Source organism: Pituophis catenifer, unplaced genomic scaffold, assembly GCF_029215685.1.
Source record: "Pituophis catenifer annectens isolate HBS135680 unplaced genomic scaffold, rPitCat1.0.hap2 SCAF_2, whole genome shotgun sequence".
Taxonomy (NCBI): Eukaryota; Metazoa; Chordata; class Lepidosauria; order Squamata; family Colubridae; genus Pituophis; species Pituophis catenifer.
Genome location: NW_027256882.1, coordinates 195,321,045 through 195,343,022, shown reverse-complemented (window position 1 = coordinate 195,343,022; position 21,978 = coordinate 195,321,045). Strand labels below are relative to the sequence as shown.

General features: G+C 39.5%; 1 protein-coding gene and 1 gene segment (V, D, J or C); both read left to right on the top strand.

The window, feature by feature from the left end:
• Positions 1-9,735, top strand: part of LOC139313477 (uncharacterized) — a 33,818-nt gene extending 24,083 nt beyond the window's left edge. The window contains exons 6-10 of the mRNA XM_070939080.1: positions 3,968-4,073; positions 4,646-4,811; positions 6,617-6,870; positions 7,414-7,550; positions 9,586-9,735. Coding sequence (XP_070795181.1) covers positions 3,968-4,073; positions 4,646-4,811; positions 6,617-6,870; positions 7,414-7,550; positions 9,586-9,735 — 813 coding nt within the window. The remainder of the gene's footprint in view (positions 1-3,967; positions 4,074-4,645; positions 4,812-6,616; positions 6,871-7,413; positions 7,551-9,585) is intronic.
• Positions 1-21,978, top strand: part of LOC139310314 (T-cell receptor beta-1 chain C region-like) — a 157,589-nt gene that overhangs the window by 125,841 nt on the left and 9,770 nt on the right. The window contains 1 exon segment of the C gene segment in view: positions 21,205-21,242. Within this exon segment, the coding sequence occupies positions 21,205-21,242 (38 nt within the window).

Sequence of the window (21,978 nt, the reverse complement as noted above, 5' to 3'; positions counted from 1 at the left end):
CACCATTGCCTCCTTCTAAAGCAGGGGTGTCAAACTCAAGACCTGTGGACCGGATCCGGCCTGCAGGGTGCTTAGATCTGGCCCGCAGGGCTGCCTTAGAAACAGCAAAGGGCTGGCCCACGGTGCCTCTGCCAGTGAAAACGGAGCTCGGGAGGGCTGCTCTGTTTTTGGCTGCGATGGCCTCCTGCTGCCCTCTGCCAGAGAAAATGGATCTCGGTGTGCGTGTGTGTGTGGTGTGTGCTCCCACAGCTCCGTTTTTGCTGGCTGAGGGTAGCAGGAGGCCGTCATGGCTGAAAACAGGGTTTGGGAGCCCGTTTTCATCGGCAGACTACTCAGGCCACCACAGATGCCCCCAACACGACTGATGTCAAGCTGGCCATGCCTACACTGGCCCCCAAGGTCAAACACAACCCTGATGCGGCCCTCAATGTAATCGAGTTTGACAACCCTGTTCTAAAGGCTGAGAAAAAGGAACTAGCCCAAGTCATCCAGCTGACTTTACACCTAAGACAGGACTAGAACTCATAGTTTTCTCAATTCTAGCCTAATGCCGCTATGCCAAAGTTAATTACATGTAAATTTGTAAATTTACACTGTTACGCTGTTTTGTTTGCATGTAATATATCCTAATGCTTACCATAACTAATCAATATATCAAGGGATATAACTGTAGAAATCATATCCTTGAATAAAGCACAGTGGTTCTAAATTCTCTTAGTGGGAATTAAGATACTGAAAGTTGACAATCACTTCACTATTCTGTAACCCATCACTCAAGCAGCAACAGGTCTCCATGTCCTGTAAATTGTGCTGTTGGCCATGCCTATCTTTCCTTCTTCCATCACTTGTGAGGGCAAGACCAGGAAGTTTTGGGGGCGGACAAATTACCTATGGAAAGCCAGAAGAATCCTATGAACCATGGGTGGATGATGCTTGTTTTTCAGATGGCTGTCATGGTGCTGTTGCAAATGGAGAAGACTCTAATTGGACAGAACTTTCACATTATGCAATCAAATCCAGGTTTGTTTGTTTTTTGTCTGGGAGGTGATTCTAGGTAGGACAACCATCCCAAAACCAAGATGGACCTGTCAAACTGCGATAACTGCCAGTATGCTTCCTAGATCAGGACAATAACTAGAGCAAACTGTCAAAAGCCTCTTCCATGGTGTATTTAGTGTAGAGTAAACAAACAACAACAAAAAGCAATGGTTCTTTAGGGTAACATGTATCCTGACATAAGTATGGGAAGATTTCTTGTAATCTGTTGAGTCTGGCCCAAGCTGAGAAGAGATCTGAGCTTTGGCAGCCATGTCGTTGCCCTCTGTCTCTGAAAGGCTTTCTAGGACTAACTGTGGCCCAGATATTGCAAAACAAAGACCTTTGAAAGGTTTCATAACCATTCAAGAAGGCAAGAAGAGTATCAAGGCAAGATCTAGCATGCAAGCTGAATGGCATTGAAGCACCTGCCTGTCTTTTCCATTGCTACAAGTGCTTTCCTTTAAACTTAAGCCATGTGGAATAACACTATCACCTTAAGCACATGTGGAGCTGCGTAATTGTGCAAGACCCTGGGAAGTGGAGAGCTGGTGGGGCCTTGGACCGAAGAGATAAAATCCCTAAGAAGGATATAAAGAGGGAGAGAGTCCTTTGGAAAGTCCCACTCAGATTTGTGTGACACCAGGATACAAAATGAAAGTGCTGTGGATCTTTGCCTTCCTTGGAGCAGCAGGTGAGTTTAAAACACGTATTTGACTTTGTACTGTCTTTTATGTTGTAGCGGACATATGCAGCAAAACAGTAAAATGAAAGAGGTACTGTTTCAAACCTAAGGTATGAAACTTTCCCCCAATTCTTCGTTATTTTTGCATACTTTTCTAACTTGTATTGAGTCTACTATGACTTATGAAGAGATGGTTTTTTGTAGCAAAAAAAGACAAAGAAACCTCCCTTGAGACACAAAACGGTCTTTATGAAATTTCTTTGGATTCACTTTAAATTAAATTGCTTGGATATCTGACTTAAGAGAGAACCCTGGATTTGCTTGGTACAGGTAGTCCTCAACATACAACCATTCATTTAGTGACCGTTCAAAGTTACTATGGCACTGAAAAAAAGTGACTTACAACCATTTTTCACACTTACGATTTTTGCAGCATCCCTGTGGTCATGTGATCAAAATTCAGGTGCTTGGCAACTCACATGTATTTATGATAGTTGCACTGTCCCAGGGTCACATGATCACAATTAGTACTTTGGGTAAAATCTACTGACAGTCTAGGTAGATAAAAAAGGTAAAGGTAAAGGTTCCTCTCGCACATATGTGCTAGTTGTTCCCGACTCTAGGGGCTGGTGCTCATCTCCGTTTCAAAGCCAAAGAGCCAGCGCTGTCTGAAGATGTCTCTGTGGTCATGTGGCTGGCAGGACTAAACAGGCGCATGGAACGCTGTTACCTTCCCACCAAAGGTGGTCCCTATTTTTCTACTTGCATTTTTTACGTGCTTTCGAACTGCTAGGTTGGCAGAAGCTGGGACAAGTAATGGGAGCTCACCCCATTACGCGGCACTAGGGATTCAAACCGCTGAACTGCCGACCTTTCAATCGACAAGCTCAGCATCTTAGCCACTGAGCCACTGTATATACTTACTTACTTGTACTTAGGTACAAATCTGTCTTCTAATGCCTCTTAGGATTTACTTGAGAATAAATCAAGTTTTATATTTTGATTTTGATATTATTGGGGTGGGGTTTCTATATGTATGTTGCTTGTCCCGGTTTTCCTCATGGCTTTTATATTTCTATCTCAGTCCCTCTTTTCTTTAGCAAATATAATAGGGCTTATCATTTATTTGAAGTGAGAATGGAATTTCCTTTTGAAAATAGGGTTAAGATCAGATGGAATTGGACCTAAGGCCTGTGGGGACCCAGTGGGAGTGGGAAAAGACTTGTGGTGTCTCAGGGAGAGGTGGAGGCCTTGGGAAGCCTGGGGCAGACGGACCAGGGCCTGTGTTAGTCCCCAAGGGCTTCCCCCTCCCATTAGGTATCCCTGCTCTGCTTAATGACCCACACATTCATTTAATAGCTGCATTAGAGAGACTGGGGAGGGGGGGTTGTTATAAAGTGAGGCCGTTCTGTTTAACAGCTATCGTGACATGCAACTGTAGTGGTAGGCTCCATTAGTATCTTGAGGAGTATGAGTACATACAGAGATGTCTGCAAGGGGGATCAAAAAATCAAGATGGGGGCTTTCATAGTGGACTAAGATGACTTTGAAGAAGCAGAAATGCCATTATGGTGGTGATCAGAGATCAGATGACCAATTCTATCTAGAGGAACTTCTCTGGGCAAGGAGAGACCACATGATTGTCCACTTTCACTCTGGCCAGCTGCTCCTCATGAGAAGACCCTCGGGAATTAAATATTCTTGTGGTTGACTTGTTATTTGAGAATCTGGGAATTGAGGGACAATAACTACATGAACTTGTGATGTATAGAAAGGTTTGATGATTACAAAGTTTAGATGATGGAAAGAAGGAAAATATGTTGTAAATTTAGAGAGAGATGGTAAAATATAAATGTAATTGTAACTGTTGTTAAGAAGATTGGAAGCCACTTTTTGTAAGTTAAACTCTTCCTTCCCCTCCTCTCCTCTCCTTTCTTTCTTTTTTTCTTGTCTGTTCTTTCTCTGCACTTTCCCCACTTATTTATTTCTTTTCTTTAGTTTCCTTACTTTTCTCTGTTCTTATTCTTTTAGAAATGTACAGTATTTAATAATCTATAAAAGTATCAATCTATAAAAGTAAAGATGACTGCCAAAATTATGTTATCTTCTCCAGTCTTGTAGTCATGGGTGACCTTGGGGAAAAGGTCAAAAAAAGTAAAAAGGGAGCAGGTAACACAATTTTGGCTGGTGAAAGCATTGCTTGAAGACATATTTGTTGCAAGAAATGAGTGGTTCCTGTGTTTTAAGGCTCATATAAACTTGCACAATATGAAAGTGAGGGGAGATGTGGTGAGTGCAGATGAAGATGCAGCCAAGGAGTTCCTGGAAACCCTCAAGGAAATTATCAATGAAAGTGTATTTGCCCCAACAAATATTCAGAGTGGAAAAATATTTTTGGGAGAAAATGCCAGATAGAACCTGCATCAGCAAGGAGAAGTTAGCAATAGCACTTAGACTTATATACCACTTCATGGTGCTTTTACAGCCCTCTCTAAGTGGTTTTACAGAGTCAGCCTATTGCCCTCAACAATCTGAGTCCTCATTTTACCAACCTTTGAAGGATGGAAGGCTGAGTCAGCCTTGAGCTGGTGAGATTTGAACTGCCGAACTGCTGGCAGCTGGAAGTCAGCAGAAGTAGCCTGCAGTGCTGCATTCTCACCAGCATGCTACCACTGCAGCAATTCACTTAACAACTGTGACAAGAAAGGTTGTAAAATGGAGCAAAATTTACTTAGCAACTGTTTTGCTTAGCAGTGGAAATTTTGGGTTCGGTTGTGGTTGAAAGTTGAGGACCACCTGTACAAACTGCTATGATATATAGAAAAACATATCTGTGCTTTCCCTCAATAACTGGCCCCTGTGCCTTCAGACATGTACTCTGTTTGGCTCGCTAGCTCTACATGTTGATGTTCTTTTTCTTATTAGTTGCTGCCACCTTGAATGAGGATGATGATGACAAGATTGTTGGAGGATTTACCTGTCGAAGAAATTCTGTCCCTTATCAGGTTTCACTCAATATTGGTTACCATATCTGTGGAGGCTCCCTTATCCACGACCAATGGGTTCTTTCAGCTGCTCATTGCTTCCAATCGTGAGTATTTTTATATTATTATTAAAGCAACTTCTGCTTAAAAAGAAGATGTCTTTAAGCTAGGGAACCTAAAAATGTGCTAATAATTATACATCAATCATCTTTACATAGAAAAAAAATCTTGCCCAGTTTTGATCCTTTTATTTATTTTTTAGCCTGTTGTTTTCATTGTTAAAACAATGCTAAAACAGAGAAAATTCCTCACCTCTGATATCAAAATAACTGTCCATCTATCCTAGGATAACTGCCTACACTAAGATGGTAATAAGTAAATGTCTTAAATGAATCAATGACAATTAAGTAGAAATGTAATTAAAAAGATTGCATAAAAAGCACTTCTGGAGACTGATTTCCTTCCATTTCTTACCTCAGTTTGCTAATCTTTTTCATTATCTGAATGTCACATCTCAGGGCTTTTAATTCAAAAAGCACATTTTTTTAACCAGATGGCTACATGCATGTCTGCATGGTAGATTGCGATAGCACAGTCCTGTTCAGATATTTCAAAGACAGTGAACTGACCCAGGATTAAAATGTAGCAAGCAGGAAGTACTTTTTCTTTGGTTAAGAAAAAGAGGTAATGTCAGATCCTAGAATTATAACAAGCTAGTAACATTCTGAAGCTTTCCACCATCTATCAAAGAAATATTTTTTTTCTGTTTTGTCGTACCTTAAGAGTGCTCTGGAGCCTAAGTACTGTATAGTAATGCTTGGTAGAATGTTAGAAACAAGTAGTTGTTTCTAAATAGGCATCTTAGATTTTTAAAGTAAGACCTATGCTGCAGCCTTAGAGCTAAGATTAAGTCTAACTTTAAAACCTGAGATTCCTACTTTGAGTTTTTACATTTCATTAATAATTATTTAGTATTACAGCAAAACATTATTTAAACTTTATATTGTAGTTGTTTACAAGTTTTAAAAATCTACTTCTCCTGTCAACAACAAAAATTGCACCTACTTTATTGTCCAGATTACAAAGGCAATATTATATGGATGAAGTCCCACCAACTTTTATTTGCAATACATGGGGACTTAATGTGTGTTTGACTTTTCTTGACTAGCTAATCAAGATATTTCAAGGATTGTGAAAGCTCATGTGTTGGGTGTTGTTTTTTTTAAAGGAAAAGCTTATGAAGCCATTAGAAAAAAAGTAGCAGTGACTGCTATGAATCAAATGCAAGATTTATTGATAGTGTAATTTAGGTTCAAATCTTGCATTTCTTTCGTCCACCAATATGAGGCAGTGAACTAGAAGTCAAACTCTTCTGGGTGGGATGTCCACCTTCCTTGTCTTGGTATCAAACTGACCTGCTATCAAGTTGTGGCTTGTGAAGATCTGAGTACTACTGCTCACAATATGCATCTTTTATTAAATTAAGTAACTGTTAAACAAAATGCCTCACCACATTTTTAAAGGTGGATTTCTTTGCCTTAAATATGGTTTTAACACAGGTATTTTCTTCATATGGGATTGTTTAAACATAATTTGTTTAGAATTTCATTAGGATAAGCAAAAAATCTGCAAAGATAAGCAAAGATAGTCTGATGCCAGCATTTGTGGAATAAAATGAAAGTAGAGTGTTCGGCTACAACCCTAATTCTGGCAGATACATCCCTAATTCAATTGTATTTATGGAAATGGATATTGATTTTGAACAATGGGAAAGTTTCCATTTCAAATCTGAACTCTTGCTAAAGAAATTGTTGACTTCTTCTTGGATATGAAGAATACAACTGTTGCTAAGCTTGAGATTAAACTCTTCACACTGCAACCAATATAGAAATTTGCATTATTGATTTTATAGCCCCCTCAGTGTGAAACTGGGAGCATACAATATTAGGAACCCGGAAGGAAATGAACAGATTATCAAGGCTGAAAAAATAATTGTCCATCCAAACTACAATGCTTGGCTCTTGGATCATGACATCATGCTCATCAAATTGGAAAAAGCGGCTCAACTTTCCAAACGTGTCGCACCCATCACCCTCGGCTACGGATGTCCAGCTGTTGGCACCTACTGCCTTGTCTCAGGATGGGGTAACACTCTCAGTGATGGTGGTGAGTATTGACAAGAATTGGCTAACTCACTCTGACTCCCAAGTACATAACTGAAGAACTGTAATTGTACTTTCTAAATCTAGAAATGTTTTTCCCAATCACTGTTGAATCACCACATGCTTTAAATAATCACAGGGATAGATATGTTCAGTGGCAACTTGTCTCTATTCTGAAATTCCAATTCCAAAATTAAAAAGAAAAATTTTCTTGGACAAAGCCTTGAACCAACTTAAGCATATAAATGCTGGTTTGGATGGTTCTGGAGCACTGAAGATGCTCCACTTTTTCTTTTATTATGGGAATTTTCAGACATTTTTGATATATTGAATTGGACACTTCATCTCAGACATCATATTCCATAAAATCATATAGCAATCTAATTGCTTTTATTGGTCTAGAATTCCAGGATTGCTGCTATTCTTTTAATCAGAAAGAGTTGAGTGGCATCTTTTAAGAGTACAAATGTTAATATAAGGCATATATTTTCATGAGCTGTTGCTCACTTCTTACCTTCCTTATTTTTCCCTTTTTGTTTCCATCTAGTAAACTACCCTGATTACCTGCAGTGCCTGCATGCTCCAGTCCTAAGTGATGAGGAATGCAAAGCTGCTTACCCAGGACAAATTACTGAAAGCATGATCTGTGTTGGATATCTAGAGGGTGGCAAAGATTCTTGTGTGGTGAGGACACTTGGCTTCTGACCATCTGTAAAAACAAAACAGAATAGAAATACTCAACCCACTTGCTTTTGTTTGAAAACAGCCATCCAGCTATAAGGGATTATACATAATATGTGCAAATTGTTTGATCTTCACAGTTTACCCATATGTAGTTGGCATTTTCACCCATTTCTTTTTTTCATTAGAGAAAAATAAGTGCTATAAATCAGAAAACAAGCTTGTTTGAAGATGAAGTTTGCATCTCCTAGCTAGAACCATATTCCATTTGTTCAGGAACCAAGTTTTTATAGTATTCCACTATGTTGGAAGCCAAATGGTTCAGTTTGCCATATTGTATTAGATCTTCCTATTCATTAATTTTTCTTATGAGGAATTGAGGGGAATCATATTGCTAGAGAAAAAGTTTAATGTATCTATTTATTAAATTTCTATACTGTCTAAGTAACTTTGGGCGGTTTACAAATGCCACATTTATGCCATAACAGATGTGCATATATTCTGACCAGCATGGTACAGAGAAATGTGAGAAGATGTAATAGGACATCATTGATTTAGTGTGTTTTGTAGCTGTTTGTAATGGGGCATAGTGGTCTAATAGTGGTCTTGATTCAGGGAATACAAGCATCTTTGTCGTATTTCTATTTGAACTGGAGACAGGTATGGATGGTTTAAAAGTTGTCTATACAATATATTTGAAAAAAGGTTTGCCAGACTTACTTTGAAGAATTTTCCTCCAGTCACAGAATATTTTGGCCAGCTATTTGATGTGCTTTCCTTAACAATCTGAGGCTGTATATGGTTACATATTTTTATGGATATCTATTGCAGGGGTCCCCAAGCTCTGGCCGCAGCCCACTACTGGGTCGTGGCCTATTCAGAACCAGGCTGCATGAGAGGCAGGCCAGCATGCATGTGTGCACTGCTCAACTCGCGTGAGTGGCAGCCTAGCATGCACACACATGCACACATATCTCAACTTGCAGTCCAGCCAGCCTGCCGCTCTTGTGAGTTGAGCTGCACACAGATGCTGGCCACCACTTGTGGCCCCTCTCCCCCCACCCCCAGCCAGGCTGCCAAGCCACAAAGGTGATCTATGGTATCAAGATGTATGTGGAAAAGGATAATTAGAGGTATTTGGCCTGTTTCCGGATAATTTCTAGCCCTGCATTAATAAGGCTCCAATGAAGCTCCGTTCACATTACCAATATAGTTTATGTATGGAGGAAGTAGGATCCCAGCATTAATTCTAACCACTTGACTTCTTGTTTTTATTAGTGTTGTTATACACCTTCAAGTCAGTAATGACCACGCTGTCTATATGGGCAGGTCCTTGTAGTTTTCTTTCCAACATTTTCAGAAGTGGTTAGCTAGTAAAGTCATTCTAAAGGAGGACTAAAAATTAGGTTTTCTCACTTTTAGTCCTGTGCCTTCAACTGCTATGCCAAACTGGCTTTTCCGCTACTCTCAGTACCTGTTCAGCTTTCCCAGGTAGACCAGACAGGAAACACGACTTGATGATCTAATTCTACTTCATTGTAAAGTTACATGGACAGAATTTTGCAAGGCTGAAAGTACAAATCCCCAACCATCCCCTTTACATCCCAAAACTCTTCCTACAGCAGTTTGAGAAGGATGTAGTATCACACATGACAAGAGGAGAGATTTTGCTTAATAATAGATGAGGGTCACTGAAGAATAGAGAAATAATTATATCAATACAATCAGGGGATGAAAACAGATCAGAATGAGTACCACTTAGTAATTAAAATTAAACAACCCCCCCCCCCAATGAGCTAATAAAAGATGTAGAAGTTGGACTCTAGATCCGAGATGAAGCACCACAGCGCTTTGAGAAATGAAGCAACTGAAGGAATTAAGAAAAGCTGGGGAATGCTACCATTATACTACAAGGACAAGTGCCATAAATTGGTTACACTGTAATGGGGAGTAAAAAGAGGAAGACATTACAAACATGTCAAAGGAGAAACTACCTCAGCAGTTCCCTAAACCCTTCTTCTTTCTTTTGGTCTTGCAGGGAGATTCTGGTGGTCCAGTGGCTTGTGATGGATTCCTCCAGGGCATTGTCTCCTGGGGAGTAGGTTGTGCCCTGCCCGGCTATCCTGGAGTCTACACCAAAGTCTGCAAATACATTGACTGGATCCATGACACCATTGCTGCTAACTGAAGCAGCCACTTTCCTGTAATCCAGCCTTTTCATGTGCTTCCTCTTAATAGAATGGAGAATAAATAGAGGCTGATTTCCAAAGCTATTTGATGGATCATTGTTTTTATTTTAATAGTGGGGAGTTGTATAGATTGATGGCTGTAGTTATAATCCAGAGCTATTGAATTCTGGTGCCTTTCAATGTTCCAGTTATATGAGGACCCGGTTTGTGGGGGCAATAAACTGACTTTGTATAAAATAGAACACCGCTTAGGGGGCCCCAAAAAGCCCTACTAAGCAGGTATATACAAAAGTATGAAGGCTATTGCTTAAAAGCATTGTAAGCCACCCTGAGTCTCCGGAGAAGGGCGGCATATAAATCAAACTAATATATGTATATATATATATATATATATATATATATATATATATATATATATATATATATATATATAAAGCTCCCTTATAAAAAGTATTGCCTGCACTTGATGGCCATATCCAAGTAAGAATAACATGAATTTCCCATCACTTTTGCACTTTACACTCTAAAGTAAATCCAAATTCTAGAAGACATCCCTTTCCCTTGACAATAAGGAAAACCTGGAACAAGACTACCTGGTCTAGTTTAGTGTTTCAATGTGGTTTTATTTGAGGAATTTATTTAATAATATTTCACTGACTCCTAGAAGCTTACAAGAATAAATGAACCCAATAAAAAAGCAATGACCACCCACCCCCTAGCGATAACAATCAACGAGCTCCATCCCATTCTGGAGTCCACAGCCCTATTGGCAAAACCAGGTCTTCATGGCCTTGTGAAAGAATGCCAAAATGGGGGCCAATTTGATTTGTGCAAGGATGATGTTCCACAGGGAGGGAGCCCTCATAGAAAAGGACCTTCTTCTTAACCTCATTAGGAGAGGGGACCCGCAACATTCACTGCCTCCCCACTCTAGTGGGTCAGGTAGATGTGACCAGGAAAAGACAGTCTGTCAGAACCACCAGCTTCAGCTTGGCACCTTGCCGGTGTTCTCTCATCAATGGGGGAGGGAGGGGGGAACAAATCTGCAGTTTGCTGTATACTTTTATGGTGGGAAATTGGGGAGGGGAGGATTGACAGTTGAGGAAGAACAAAGCCATTTGGAATCTGGCGCTGTCTTCTGTAGTTTCTGTAAAAACAATAGGCTCTGTTTTCCACACCCAGCCAGCATGGGAAATTCTGGGAGTTGAAATCCACACATGCACAGGGGAATTCTGAGAGTTGAAGTCCACATAACTCAAAGTGGTAAGGTGGAGAAACACCGATCTAAATCATGTTCCTCAAGCCAAAACTGTTTTAAGACTCATTGTAGCCAGCAGATGGCAACATATACAGTAGCAAAATCCTTCAATGGTTTAAAATAAATTTACTTTTTTGGTACAAAGTCAAATCTCCTACATGTTATACTTGTTCCTTGGTGATTTCATGATTACACACCCTATCCTGTGGGTTCAATCACGGTCACATATGCATTGTAGATTAGCTGAACACCTCTAGTGATGAAGCTTTTTGTAATATTGGAGGAAGAGTACAACATTTTAGTGGGGAGGACAATTAATTTACCAGAAGAGACAGAGTTATAGGGCTGATGATGTTAGGAGAAAGAGGGCCAAATTGCTGGATCTAAACAATCCCTCAGGAAGCAGCTTTGACCAATGTGGTTTTTGATCTCAGCATAATTTGAATCCCAGTCAAACCATCTATTTGCATCGGAGTCGGATCTGCAAGATCAAAGGAATATTTTGTGTATTATTATTATTTTTTTTGTGGATCTCTCCTTCCCACCATCCCTCCATTTGGTATTTTTGAAATTAACTTTTTAAAATTTCTTTGTTCTTAACTCAAAAAGGAAATAGAGCAATAGAGATAATAAGGATCAGAACTAGCCCGTCCTTTGCTGAGATTTGCTTGCCTACTAACCCAAAGGATAAATTTTATTTTTCAAAATGTTTTCAACTTCAGCCTTACCTCCCCCTTTTATTATAATTTTTGGAGCTGCAAGCTCTTCAGCAACATGATAAGCATCCATCACTATTGCAAAAGTGCCCTTTTCTAGGATACCACATGCTACCCCATTTTCTCCATGAGTTAAAGTCATGCCCTCTCCATTATGTTAGCCAGCATATAATTCCTGGGAGACCTAATGTCTTCACTCCTTATTTGTTTCTAAGAAATTAGTCTTCAATTAACTCAGACAGTAAATATATCCACTGCACAAATGAAGTGTCCTTTGGGTCATTATAAGAAAAGAAGGTGTAATTTAGCTTGGTTAAGTGATTTTGCCCTCTATCTCATCCTCTATCTCAGTCTCAGAAGGCATATACTGTTATGATTGAAGGTGAATATACATGTCCCAGGATAATGTTGCAGGATCCAATCTGGGTCAGTCACCGGGACCAAAGGCTTTGCCTTCTGAGCTTTCGGACTCGTGCTGGAGCCCATCTTCAGGGACCTCTCTAGCAGAGTGTGTGCTGTTCTGTATGTAATATTTATGCGGTGCCTGTTGTCAACAACTAAAAAGCCACATACAACAGGCACCACATAAATACCACACACAGAAAAGAAACTTCATGAATATGGGCTCTAACATGAGTCCGAAAGCTGAAAAGACAAAACCTCTGGCCCTGGTGACCGACCCAGATTGGATCCTGTGGTATATACTCCATTGCCATTGGGTCAAATCCAGCCCAGTTCAGTTTAGTCCAGCCACAGGTTTACAAGCTTTTGTACATAATGTACAGGAATATCTTCTAAAACAATTCACTTAAAATTCCTTTAAATCAGAATTTGGGAAGATCACTTTGCCAAAGATGACATATCAGGGTGGAAATAAGAGAATGGAATGCTGGAAAGTGTATTCATTTTCGGATGATCTGTTGACCAATGTTTTAAATAGTTGGAGGTGTGAAGCCAATACCAAAGACTCTACAGCACCTCATGGCTTATTAACTCCAAGGGGACTACACCCCAAGGGGGTATAGATAGAGAATTATGATTTCCTTTGGATGCCCTCTTTGTCTATTGGGCTGCCTCCTCTTTATCTAAAATATTACCAAGTTGATTTCCTTCTGCTATAGTTCCCAGTATACTTGCCCTTTGGTTCTCCCTTGGCATGATGGAGTTAGCTGCATTCTGGGCTTTGCTTATTCCTATTATGTATTTCCTTAAATATATATATATCCTTTCTGTTACAATTATAAAAGCTGCTTTGGTAATCAGTGCTTATGTGAGATTTCCACTTTCAAGAATGTTCACACACACAGGATACTTTGATTTCAAACCTAGACTGCATATGATTGATTATTCTCTAAAAGCAAGTGTTATTTCCAAGCAACAGAGAGATTCAATAAACAATTCAAAAGCTCCCACTTGCTTGACAGTGAGTTTGGCAGCAGATTAAATCTATCTATCTATCTATCTATCTATCTATCTATCTATCTATCTATCTATCTATCCCATCACTAGATGCAGTCTTTCACTTCTATGACTTAAGTCAGAAACCAGCAATCCAGCACAAAATCTGGCAGCCTTAGTTCATCTATTGAGTTCTGATCTTTCATTGCCTCTTCATGCGTTCAAATTCAGCTTGGATGATGCCTGTGTGTAAGCCTTATAATTGACAAGTGCAAAAACCATGAATTTTTATCTAAGCTTCCACATTAAAAGTTGTATTTTCTAACAGGCAATTAAAACCAAGTTCAAGAGTTTATTTATGAACATTTCCAGGACCTATCTAAAGAGGAAACCTGGACTATTATCATCACTTTGGGAGGGCGGGATTTAGGAAGTATGAATCACCTGACAGAAATGCTTCTTGGGTTTCCTTCATCACTTCAACAGGATATTTTGTACAGATCAAATGATGTTACACTGAGACCTGTTTCTTTTATGGTTTTTCATTTTCATCAAGGGAAGTACTGTAGAAGGGCAGTTAGCAAGGGAGGGAATATAACAATCTAAGTTTGGAGACAACAGTCTAAAAGTGGCTGGGGAAAGACTTTATTTCCATAAATTTTATTTTGATAAAATTGGTTTGGGAGTTTCTACAGGGAAGAAACTGAACCAGGAACACCGCACCATAAAAAGGAGCATTCAAGAAATAACTGTATTTTCTTGCATTTTGAGCAGCTATTGCTATGATGTTATGGAGTATAATTCAGCCTTCCTTCTTTTCTTCTTTCTCTTTTTCCTTCTTATTACTCGGCATCAGAGCAGAGCAAGTACTGCTCACGCAGAAACCAACCTGGATATCAGGGCAACTTGGAGACCAGATTGAAATGAATTGCTACCAGAACAACACAGATCACAACTGGATGTACTGGTATCGGCAAACAGCAGCAAAGCAGCAGTTGGAATTGATTGGTTACATAAGTATGGGAGCACCAAAAGCCACTATGGAAGATGAATTTGAAGATCGAGGATTTACGATTCAACGGACGCATGGTAAACACTGTTCATTGCAAATCAACAAAATGAGCTCTGAAGATGCTGCCGTTTATTTCTGTGCTTCTAGCTTCACAGTGCTAGAATGCTTCAGGAGCTCCTTGCAAGAACTGTCTCATGAAGGACAGGATGAGAGAAGACAAAGGAGACACTGAAAGAATCATCACAATAGAATCTTCACATGGAAGCTTGGAGTCAAAATTTGCATCTCTCTCTTTCTTCTCTCCTATGTGTCTGAAGAAGGTAGAGAAAAGAAGTCAAGATGGTGGCCACAGCTCTATCACATAAAAAGAAAAGAATGGGGTTTTGATTGTGCTGCTCCCAACATCTCTGCTCTCTCCTATACACATACCAGAAAGATAAGCACTAGATTTTCCATCAATCTAGCCATACTACACACCATTTTGAAAAAAACAACAACAACAACACAGTTTTTGAAAGTGACAACCATGGGTTTTTTTCGTTTTTTGTTTGCCTTTTCCTTATGAACTCAAAGCATTTTTAAGAGCAGTACCAAACTTCTCTGTTGAATGGATGGTATAGCTGGACTACATGATTTGGCCAATGTGCATGTTTACAAATCAAGGTAGTCATATGAGTCTTGCAACAAATTAGGAGAGAATTTCAAGCTCCTCCCACATGAACAGCAGAATCAGATTGGTTTAGATGTCACCTCAAATGATGTGGCTTCTTAAGAAGCAATAGTTATGTAGTTCAATAGACTTGAAAGATGTTCACAAATAATTCCAGAGTAGACAACCAGAGAAGACAAGTATTTTTCTTCCAGGTTTTAATGAGCGCTTATAGGTGTTTTGTAAGAATACCTAGCAAATTTATATGCTTGTAAATGTTTCATATTTCCTCAATAATGCTTAGTTTACTGTTAGATAAAGTAGTTGTATTGCTTCCATCTTGAAAAAGGGCTAAGATTTTCAGCAGGGATTCTCCAGTTCATCACCAATGCACTTCTTCTTCTTTTTGTGCCATATCCATCATCGGACGTTGGCGATCATGTTGGCAATGCACTACACAGTCTTAATTATATCCCTCTTGTTTAGCTAAAATTTTAACCTTTATGCTGTTGTTCTTAACTTCTCTGTAGAGAGTTCTTTTTCTGACCAGGAAAGTAGATAGTAGATCAGATAGTCAAAGTTGATTTTGGTCAAAGACCCTTTTAGAAAACTGGGTAGGTATCTCCTTGTCCATCTCTGGGCAGATTGTTCATCCCCCACAACAGAGTCATGAAGAATATTTTGAAGAAAGGATACCAGTTTGAAACAGCACTAAGAAAGGAGAAAGGAAAAATTGACTGTTATGTCTTTCTGAACAGAGAACGCTTTCAGGAAGTCTGCACCTGCCTGCAAGACTTTGAAGGTTCTCACCAGTTCCACAGCTGTCACTCTTTCTGGAAACCTTCACTTCATTGCTGGGAGTGGTGATAGAGTAGAAAAGTGAAGTCTTTCTGTATGAGATTCAATCATTGTGGGGACAGGGGTCACAATGATTCATTTCATGGAAAGCCCTTTACAAAAACCCTGCCTTGCTTACCAAATAGGATCTAGCCAGAATTAGATAACATTAGATTAACAGAGTTGGAAGGGACCTTGTAGGCCATCTAGTCCAACCCCCTGCCCAAGCAGGAGACCCTACACCATTTCTGTGATGCTATCTGTCCCACTTTTTTCTATCTTACCAAGAAGTAGGTTGTGGTCTACTTTGTCAAATGCTTTGCTGAAGTCTAAGTATATTATGTCCACAATATTTCGCTGGTCTATTAATTTAGTCATTATGTTGAAGAATGAAATAAGATTGGTTTGGCATGATCTGTTTTTAACAAATCCATGCTGACTGCTAGTTATTACTTTACTCGTTTCTAGACGTTGGCAGATCTACTTTTATACTATCTTTTCCAGTATCTTCCCGAATATTGATATTAGGCTGATTGGTCTGTAGTTTCCTGAGTCTGTTTTCCCCCCCCTTTTTTTGAAGATGGGAACCAGACCATCTCTTTTCCAGTCCTCTGATAGTTCCCTGGTGCTCCAGGATTTTTGAAAGATGTGGTACAGTGGTTCTGAGATGACATCTGCCAGCTCCTTTAGAACTCTGGGATGTAATCTGTCAGGTCCTGGTGATTTGTATTCATTCAAGATCAGACAGGTGTTCTCTTACTATTTTTTTTTTTTTTTGCTTATTTTAACTTTTGTTTCTAATCTGTCTTTTACAGTTATGTTTTTGGTAGGTTGGGCTATAGTTTCTTTTTGCGTGAAGACCGATGCAAAGAATGAGATAAGCAGCTCTGCTTTCTCTCTGTTGCCTGTTACTTCCTTGCCGTCTTCTCTCTTTAGTGGATTAACTGTTTCCTTGATTTTTTTTCTTGTTATTTATATGTTGGAAGATACTTTTTAAATTATCTTTGATTTTTGTTGCAAGTCTTTGTTCATTCTAAGCCTTTGCTTTCCTGACTTCATCTTTGCAGATTCTGGCTATTTACTGATATTCTGCTTTAATTGTGTGTCCCTCTTTCCATTTTTTGTACTTCTCCTTTTTGTCTTTCAATTTGTCAGAGAGATCTTTGTGCAGCCATGCTGGTTTCTTCTTGGATTTCTTGTTTTTCTTTCTTAGTGATATTGTGCTGGTCTGGGCTTTTAGGTAAAGGTTCCCCTAGTACATATATGCTAGTTGTTCCCGACTCTAGTGGTGGTGCTCATCTCCATTTCAAAGCTGAAGAGCCAGCGCTGTCCGAAGACGTCTCCGTGGTCACGTGGCCAGCATGACTAAATGCCAAAGGTGCATGGAACACTGTTACCTTCCAATCAAAGGTGGTCCCTATTTTTCTACTTGCATTTTTTACATGCTTTCGAACTGCTAGGTTGGCAGAAGCTGGGACAAGTAACAGGAACTCACCCTGATACACAGCACTAGGGATTCGAACTGCTGAACTGCCGACCTTTTGATTAACAAGCTCAGCATCTTAGTCACTGATCCACCTCATCCCTCTCTGGGATTTTATGATCATATTTTTCAGAGTTTCCCAAGATTCTTGAGTTGTTTTTCCCTTTAGGATTTTCATCCAAGGAATCTTTCCCAAGTTATCTCTGAATTTACTAAAATCAGCTCTTTTAAAATCTAAGACTCTGGTATCATTATGTTCTATTGCTTGTGGTTGTGTTATGGTGAATTCTAGTATGGCATGATCACTCTCATTCAAGGTTCCTGCAGTTCAACTCCCTCTATCACATCTTCTCTGTTTGTAAGAATTAAGTCCAGTATGGCTGGCCCTCTAGTTTCCTCCTCTATCTTTTGGACAACAATGTTGTCAGCTAGGTTGGTTAGAATTTATTTGATTTCTCACTTGGTGCAGAATTAGTCTTCCAATTAATGTCAGGGTAATTGAAGTCCCCCATAACTATTGTAATGTCAGAAAATTTCTCCTTATTTCTAGGTTGAATCTCTCCTTGATCGGTTTCCATCCATTATTCCTTCTCTGGCCTTCAGGTGACTTGGAAAATAGCTTGACCACTTCCTCTCTGTGGTAGCCCCTCAAAAATTGGAACACTGCTATCATGTCTTCCTTGGTCCTTCTCTTCACTAGACTAGCCATGCCCAGTTCATGTAACAGTTCTTCATATGTTTTAGTCTCCAGTCCCCTAATCATCCTGGCTGCTCTTCTCTGCACTTTTTCTAGGGTCTTTTCTCTAACATCTTTTTTATAGTGTGGTGACCAAAACTGGATGGAGTATTCTAGGTGTGGTGTTACTAAGGCTTTATAGAGTGGTATTAGTAGCTCACTTGATCTTGATTGTATCCCTCTGTTAATGCAATTTAGAATTGCATTGGCTTTTTTGGCTACTGTCGCACACTGCTAACTCATATTTAGCTGGTTGTCCACTAAGACTCCAAGATCCCTCTCACAGATACTGCTATTAAGCTTGGTTTCACCCAGTCTATATGTGTACTTTCGGTTTTTCTTGCCTAAGTAAAAGACTTTACTTTTCTCTACATTGAATTTCATTTTGTTAGATAGGGCCCAGTGTTCAAATCTGTCAAGATCCATCTAGATCTTGAGCCTATCATCTAGGATGTTAGCTATTCCTGCCAGTTTAGTATCATCCACAAATTTGGTAAGTTCCCCTTTTATTCCCTCATCTAAGTCAGGGGTTACCAACCTTTTGGACCCCAGGGACCACTAGTTTCATAATTTTAAATCCCACGGACCACTAATATGATGGTCTAATATGCCTAATGACCAGCTGGGCGGGTGTGGCTAGGTGGGCACGTGACTGGGTGGGCATGGCCAACTCGATGTCACTCGCATCGAGGGGTGCCTCGCCAGCCTCTACTCACCTCTCCCTCCCAGCCACTCCTCGCCTGCCTGCCCAGGCTCCTTAGGGCCCCAACAGGAAGCAGTTGTTGGAGCTAAGCAGCCACCACGAGAAAGAGTTGGCAAAACAGCTCAGTTCAAATTGGATCTGACTGAGGAGAAAGTTCAGCAGAACCACCTCACTGAGGACTACTAGCATAGGTTTTCCAAGCAGAGGGAAGACCTGCGGGAGTGCAAGGCCAGGTACCGGTGCCTGGAGACTCAGCGGGCTGAGATGGTCAGCCAGTTCCAGGCCATGAGGCAATCCCACTGGAATAAGGCCCTCTGGCTCTTCACCACCAGCGGGGCTTCCCTCCAGCCTTCGCCCAAAGCCCCGGCACCAGGAGGCCGAAGCAGACCCCAAGTCGGAATTTCTGCCCCCCTCCAACCCACACAAAAAGACCCTGAAGGGGGAGACTCTCTGCAGCAATACAAATGTTCATTGCATGTATCCGGCCCAGGGGCCGTAGTTTGAGGACCCCTGATTTAGTGCTATATAAAAAAAGCAAATAATTTTTCTGCAGACCACCAAAATTTTCTCACGGACCACCGGTGGTCCACAGACCACCAGTTGGTGACCGCTGATCTAAGTTGCTTATGAAGATATTGAAGAGTACTGGGCCTAAGACGAAATCTTATGGTACCCCACTATTTATTTCCCTCCATGTAGACGTAGACCCATTAAGGATTACTCATTGAGTACAGTTTATCAGCCAGTTACGAATCTATCTGGTGGTGATGCTATCTATCCCACTTTTTTCTAGCTTACCAAGAAGTAGGTTGTGGTCTAATTTGTCAAATGCCTTTCTGCAGTCTAAATATATTACTCTATTACCACAGTATTTCACTGGTCTACTAATTTAGTGAGTCTTTGACCCTGCCTTGGTCATTATTCTGAATTTCCACACTGGGTATGTGTGCGTGTTGGTTAGGAGACAAATAATAACTGTAGGGATCAATAATTTCATAAAAGACCAAAGAACATTTTTCTTGAAACTTGATTCAGTGGATAGTGTTGGATAAGAAGTGACACAGAGATGCAATGCAAAGTCTGTTTAAAATATCCACAGAAAAAAAACCGGTAGGTATGTAAAGCAATAATGGCCCCTATGGCTATCACAGGGCAGATTCCACTTCATCAAGAGCAGACATGTTATCCAAATAGTGTTTCCAGAGGAGATTTTTAATACACAACCTTTCTGTCTCATTCATAACATTTCCAGGCAATCCAGACACAATTGTTTTCCATTTGGATCTCTTTTGTATTTTTATATCATTTCTTTTATGTATTTTGGCAGACTAGGTTTATTTGGGAAGAAAAGATGAAATAGCTGTAAGGAAACTTTTGAGGGCCTGGAACTATGCCAGGTTGGCATGATACATACATTTAATGATATATAAAGAGACAAAAGAAAACTTTATAAACAGAATGACCAGAAGATCAGGAAATGAAAAAAAAAAAAAAAGTAGCAACAGTACTATATAAATTTGTCATAGTCACCCTTATATTTAATTTAGTTTGGGGGCCATTTTGTGCTTGCCTATATGATTGTATACATAATTTGCAGTTAATAATGTAAGTATTTTATGAAGTAGGTTCTGCTTCAAGATGATGCCATTTGTCTTTAAAATGCCTTAAGATTTTTTGCTATTATGGAAAACAGACCAACACAGCTGTCCCTCTGGAATGTGGCTCTTTGGTTTGCCAAATATTTTCTTCACATTCATCTTAGAAAAAGAGAGAAAAGATCAATAGATTTAGTTGAAATTACTCAAGATTACTAGAATAAATAATGAGGTTCTGGAGACAGAAGAAGAGAGAAATCTCCCAGAGGGAGAACCTGAACTGACAGAAACCTCTGATTTAGTTCATTTTTCCTCATTAAAAGATAAAAAGTCCCAACATTTTCCAAAAAGTTTGTTCATTTATGCACTTATCTTGTGTGTTAATGAGAGATGATTCGCACACTAGTGAATTTGTCTCAAGCTGATAAGCTCTCTGGGATATTCTTGTAATGCTCTTTAATACTGTGTCAAACTCATTGCTGTACTTTGGCCAGGGAACCAGACTGACAGTGCTAGGTAAGTTCACCAAAGATTATTTTGTGAAGTTTTCTTGCCTGAGCTCTGTTAAATACATGAGATTAGTGGAAGTGTGTGGTTCAGCTTGCTTAGAAAAACTTTAAAATTTTATAATTGTACACCCAAAGTTAAAAATGGTAACTGTTTTCTAAAAGAAAATAAATAAATTTTAATGATCACCAAGATCCACCCTGATCATAAGATTATATATAATTATTAATTTTAATTAAATATTGAATATCCTGGATGCACGTAATTAGAAAGTTCTAGTTTTTCTAGGTGGATACTTTGAAATGGAAGAAAGCTGAGTAAAGTCAAGCTTTGCTTGCTGTTTTTTTCCTATTTCTCCTCCTTTGCATGTCAACTGACAACTGAATGTCATTTGGGAAGTGAGGATGCATTCAAACTATAATGGGGAAGGAGGGAGGGAGGGAGGGAGGGAGGGGGAGAGAGAGAGAGAGAGAGAGAGAGAGAGGGAGAGAGAGAGAGAGAGATTCAGGAGACTGAACAGCCCCAACCAGAATTACCATTCATTTTATGTGGTGACTTCATCACTGTGTAATGCACTGCACTTTGGAAAAGGAACTCAACTTACAGTACTTGGTAAGACAAAATCCATAGCTTATTATTACAAGCAAGACTGAATTTCTTAAAATGTTAATGAATGGCTGATCAATCCTTGGTCTAGAATGAAGAAATATATGTAACTGACACGCTAAACACACATGGCTGAAGTACAAATTGCTTCCAGCATTCATCCCTCCTCATAAAATGTGTTAATTTCATGAACATCTGTTTTGGCTTTCGTTGACCATCATAGGATCTATTGCTTGAGAAGAATCAATCATGCATATTAGGATATGTGGGTCTCTGTCTCTCTCTGTCTGTCTGTCTCTCTCCCTCCCTCCCTCTCCCTCTTTCCCCTTCAGTCCCATGAAAATCTGTTGGGTTTCTATTATTTGTTTAAGGAGGAAAGATTGTTAGCAAATTTCACATAAATAACCTCTTGGCTGAGGCTGACTAGTAAAAATATGCAGAAAGTTTTATTAATTTATTTTATTGATTTAAAACATTTACATAGCCACCCATCTTTCAGCCAACTCTGGGCAGCCCCCAATCAAAAATTAAAAGAATATAAATCATAATAAAGCTATAAAAATCAACTGATTAAAACATTAATGTTCTATGTTCTCTGTTGGAATTGATTGCCAACATCTGCCTCTTCACATTTATCAATAGGTCTCTTGGCAATTGTTTACTGAATATTAAATATAATTAGGGGCAACTCCAACACAAATTATGCCAATCTTCTATAAAAGAGAGACAGAAGAGATTGAAA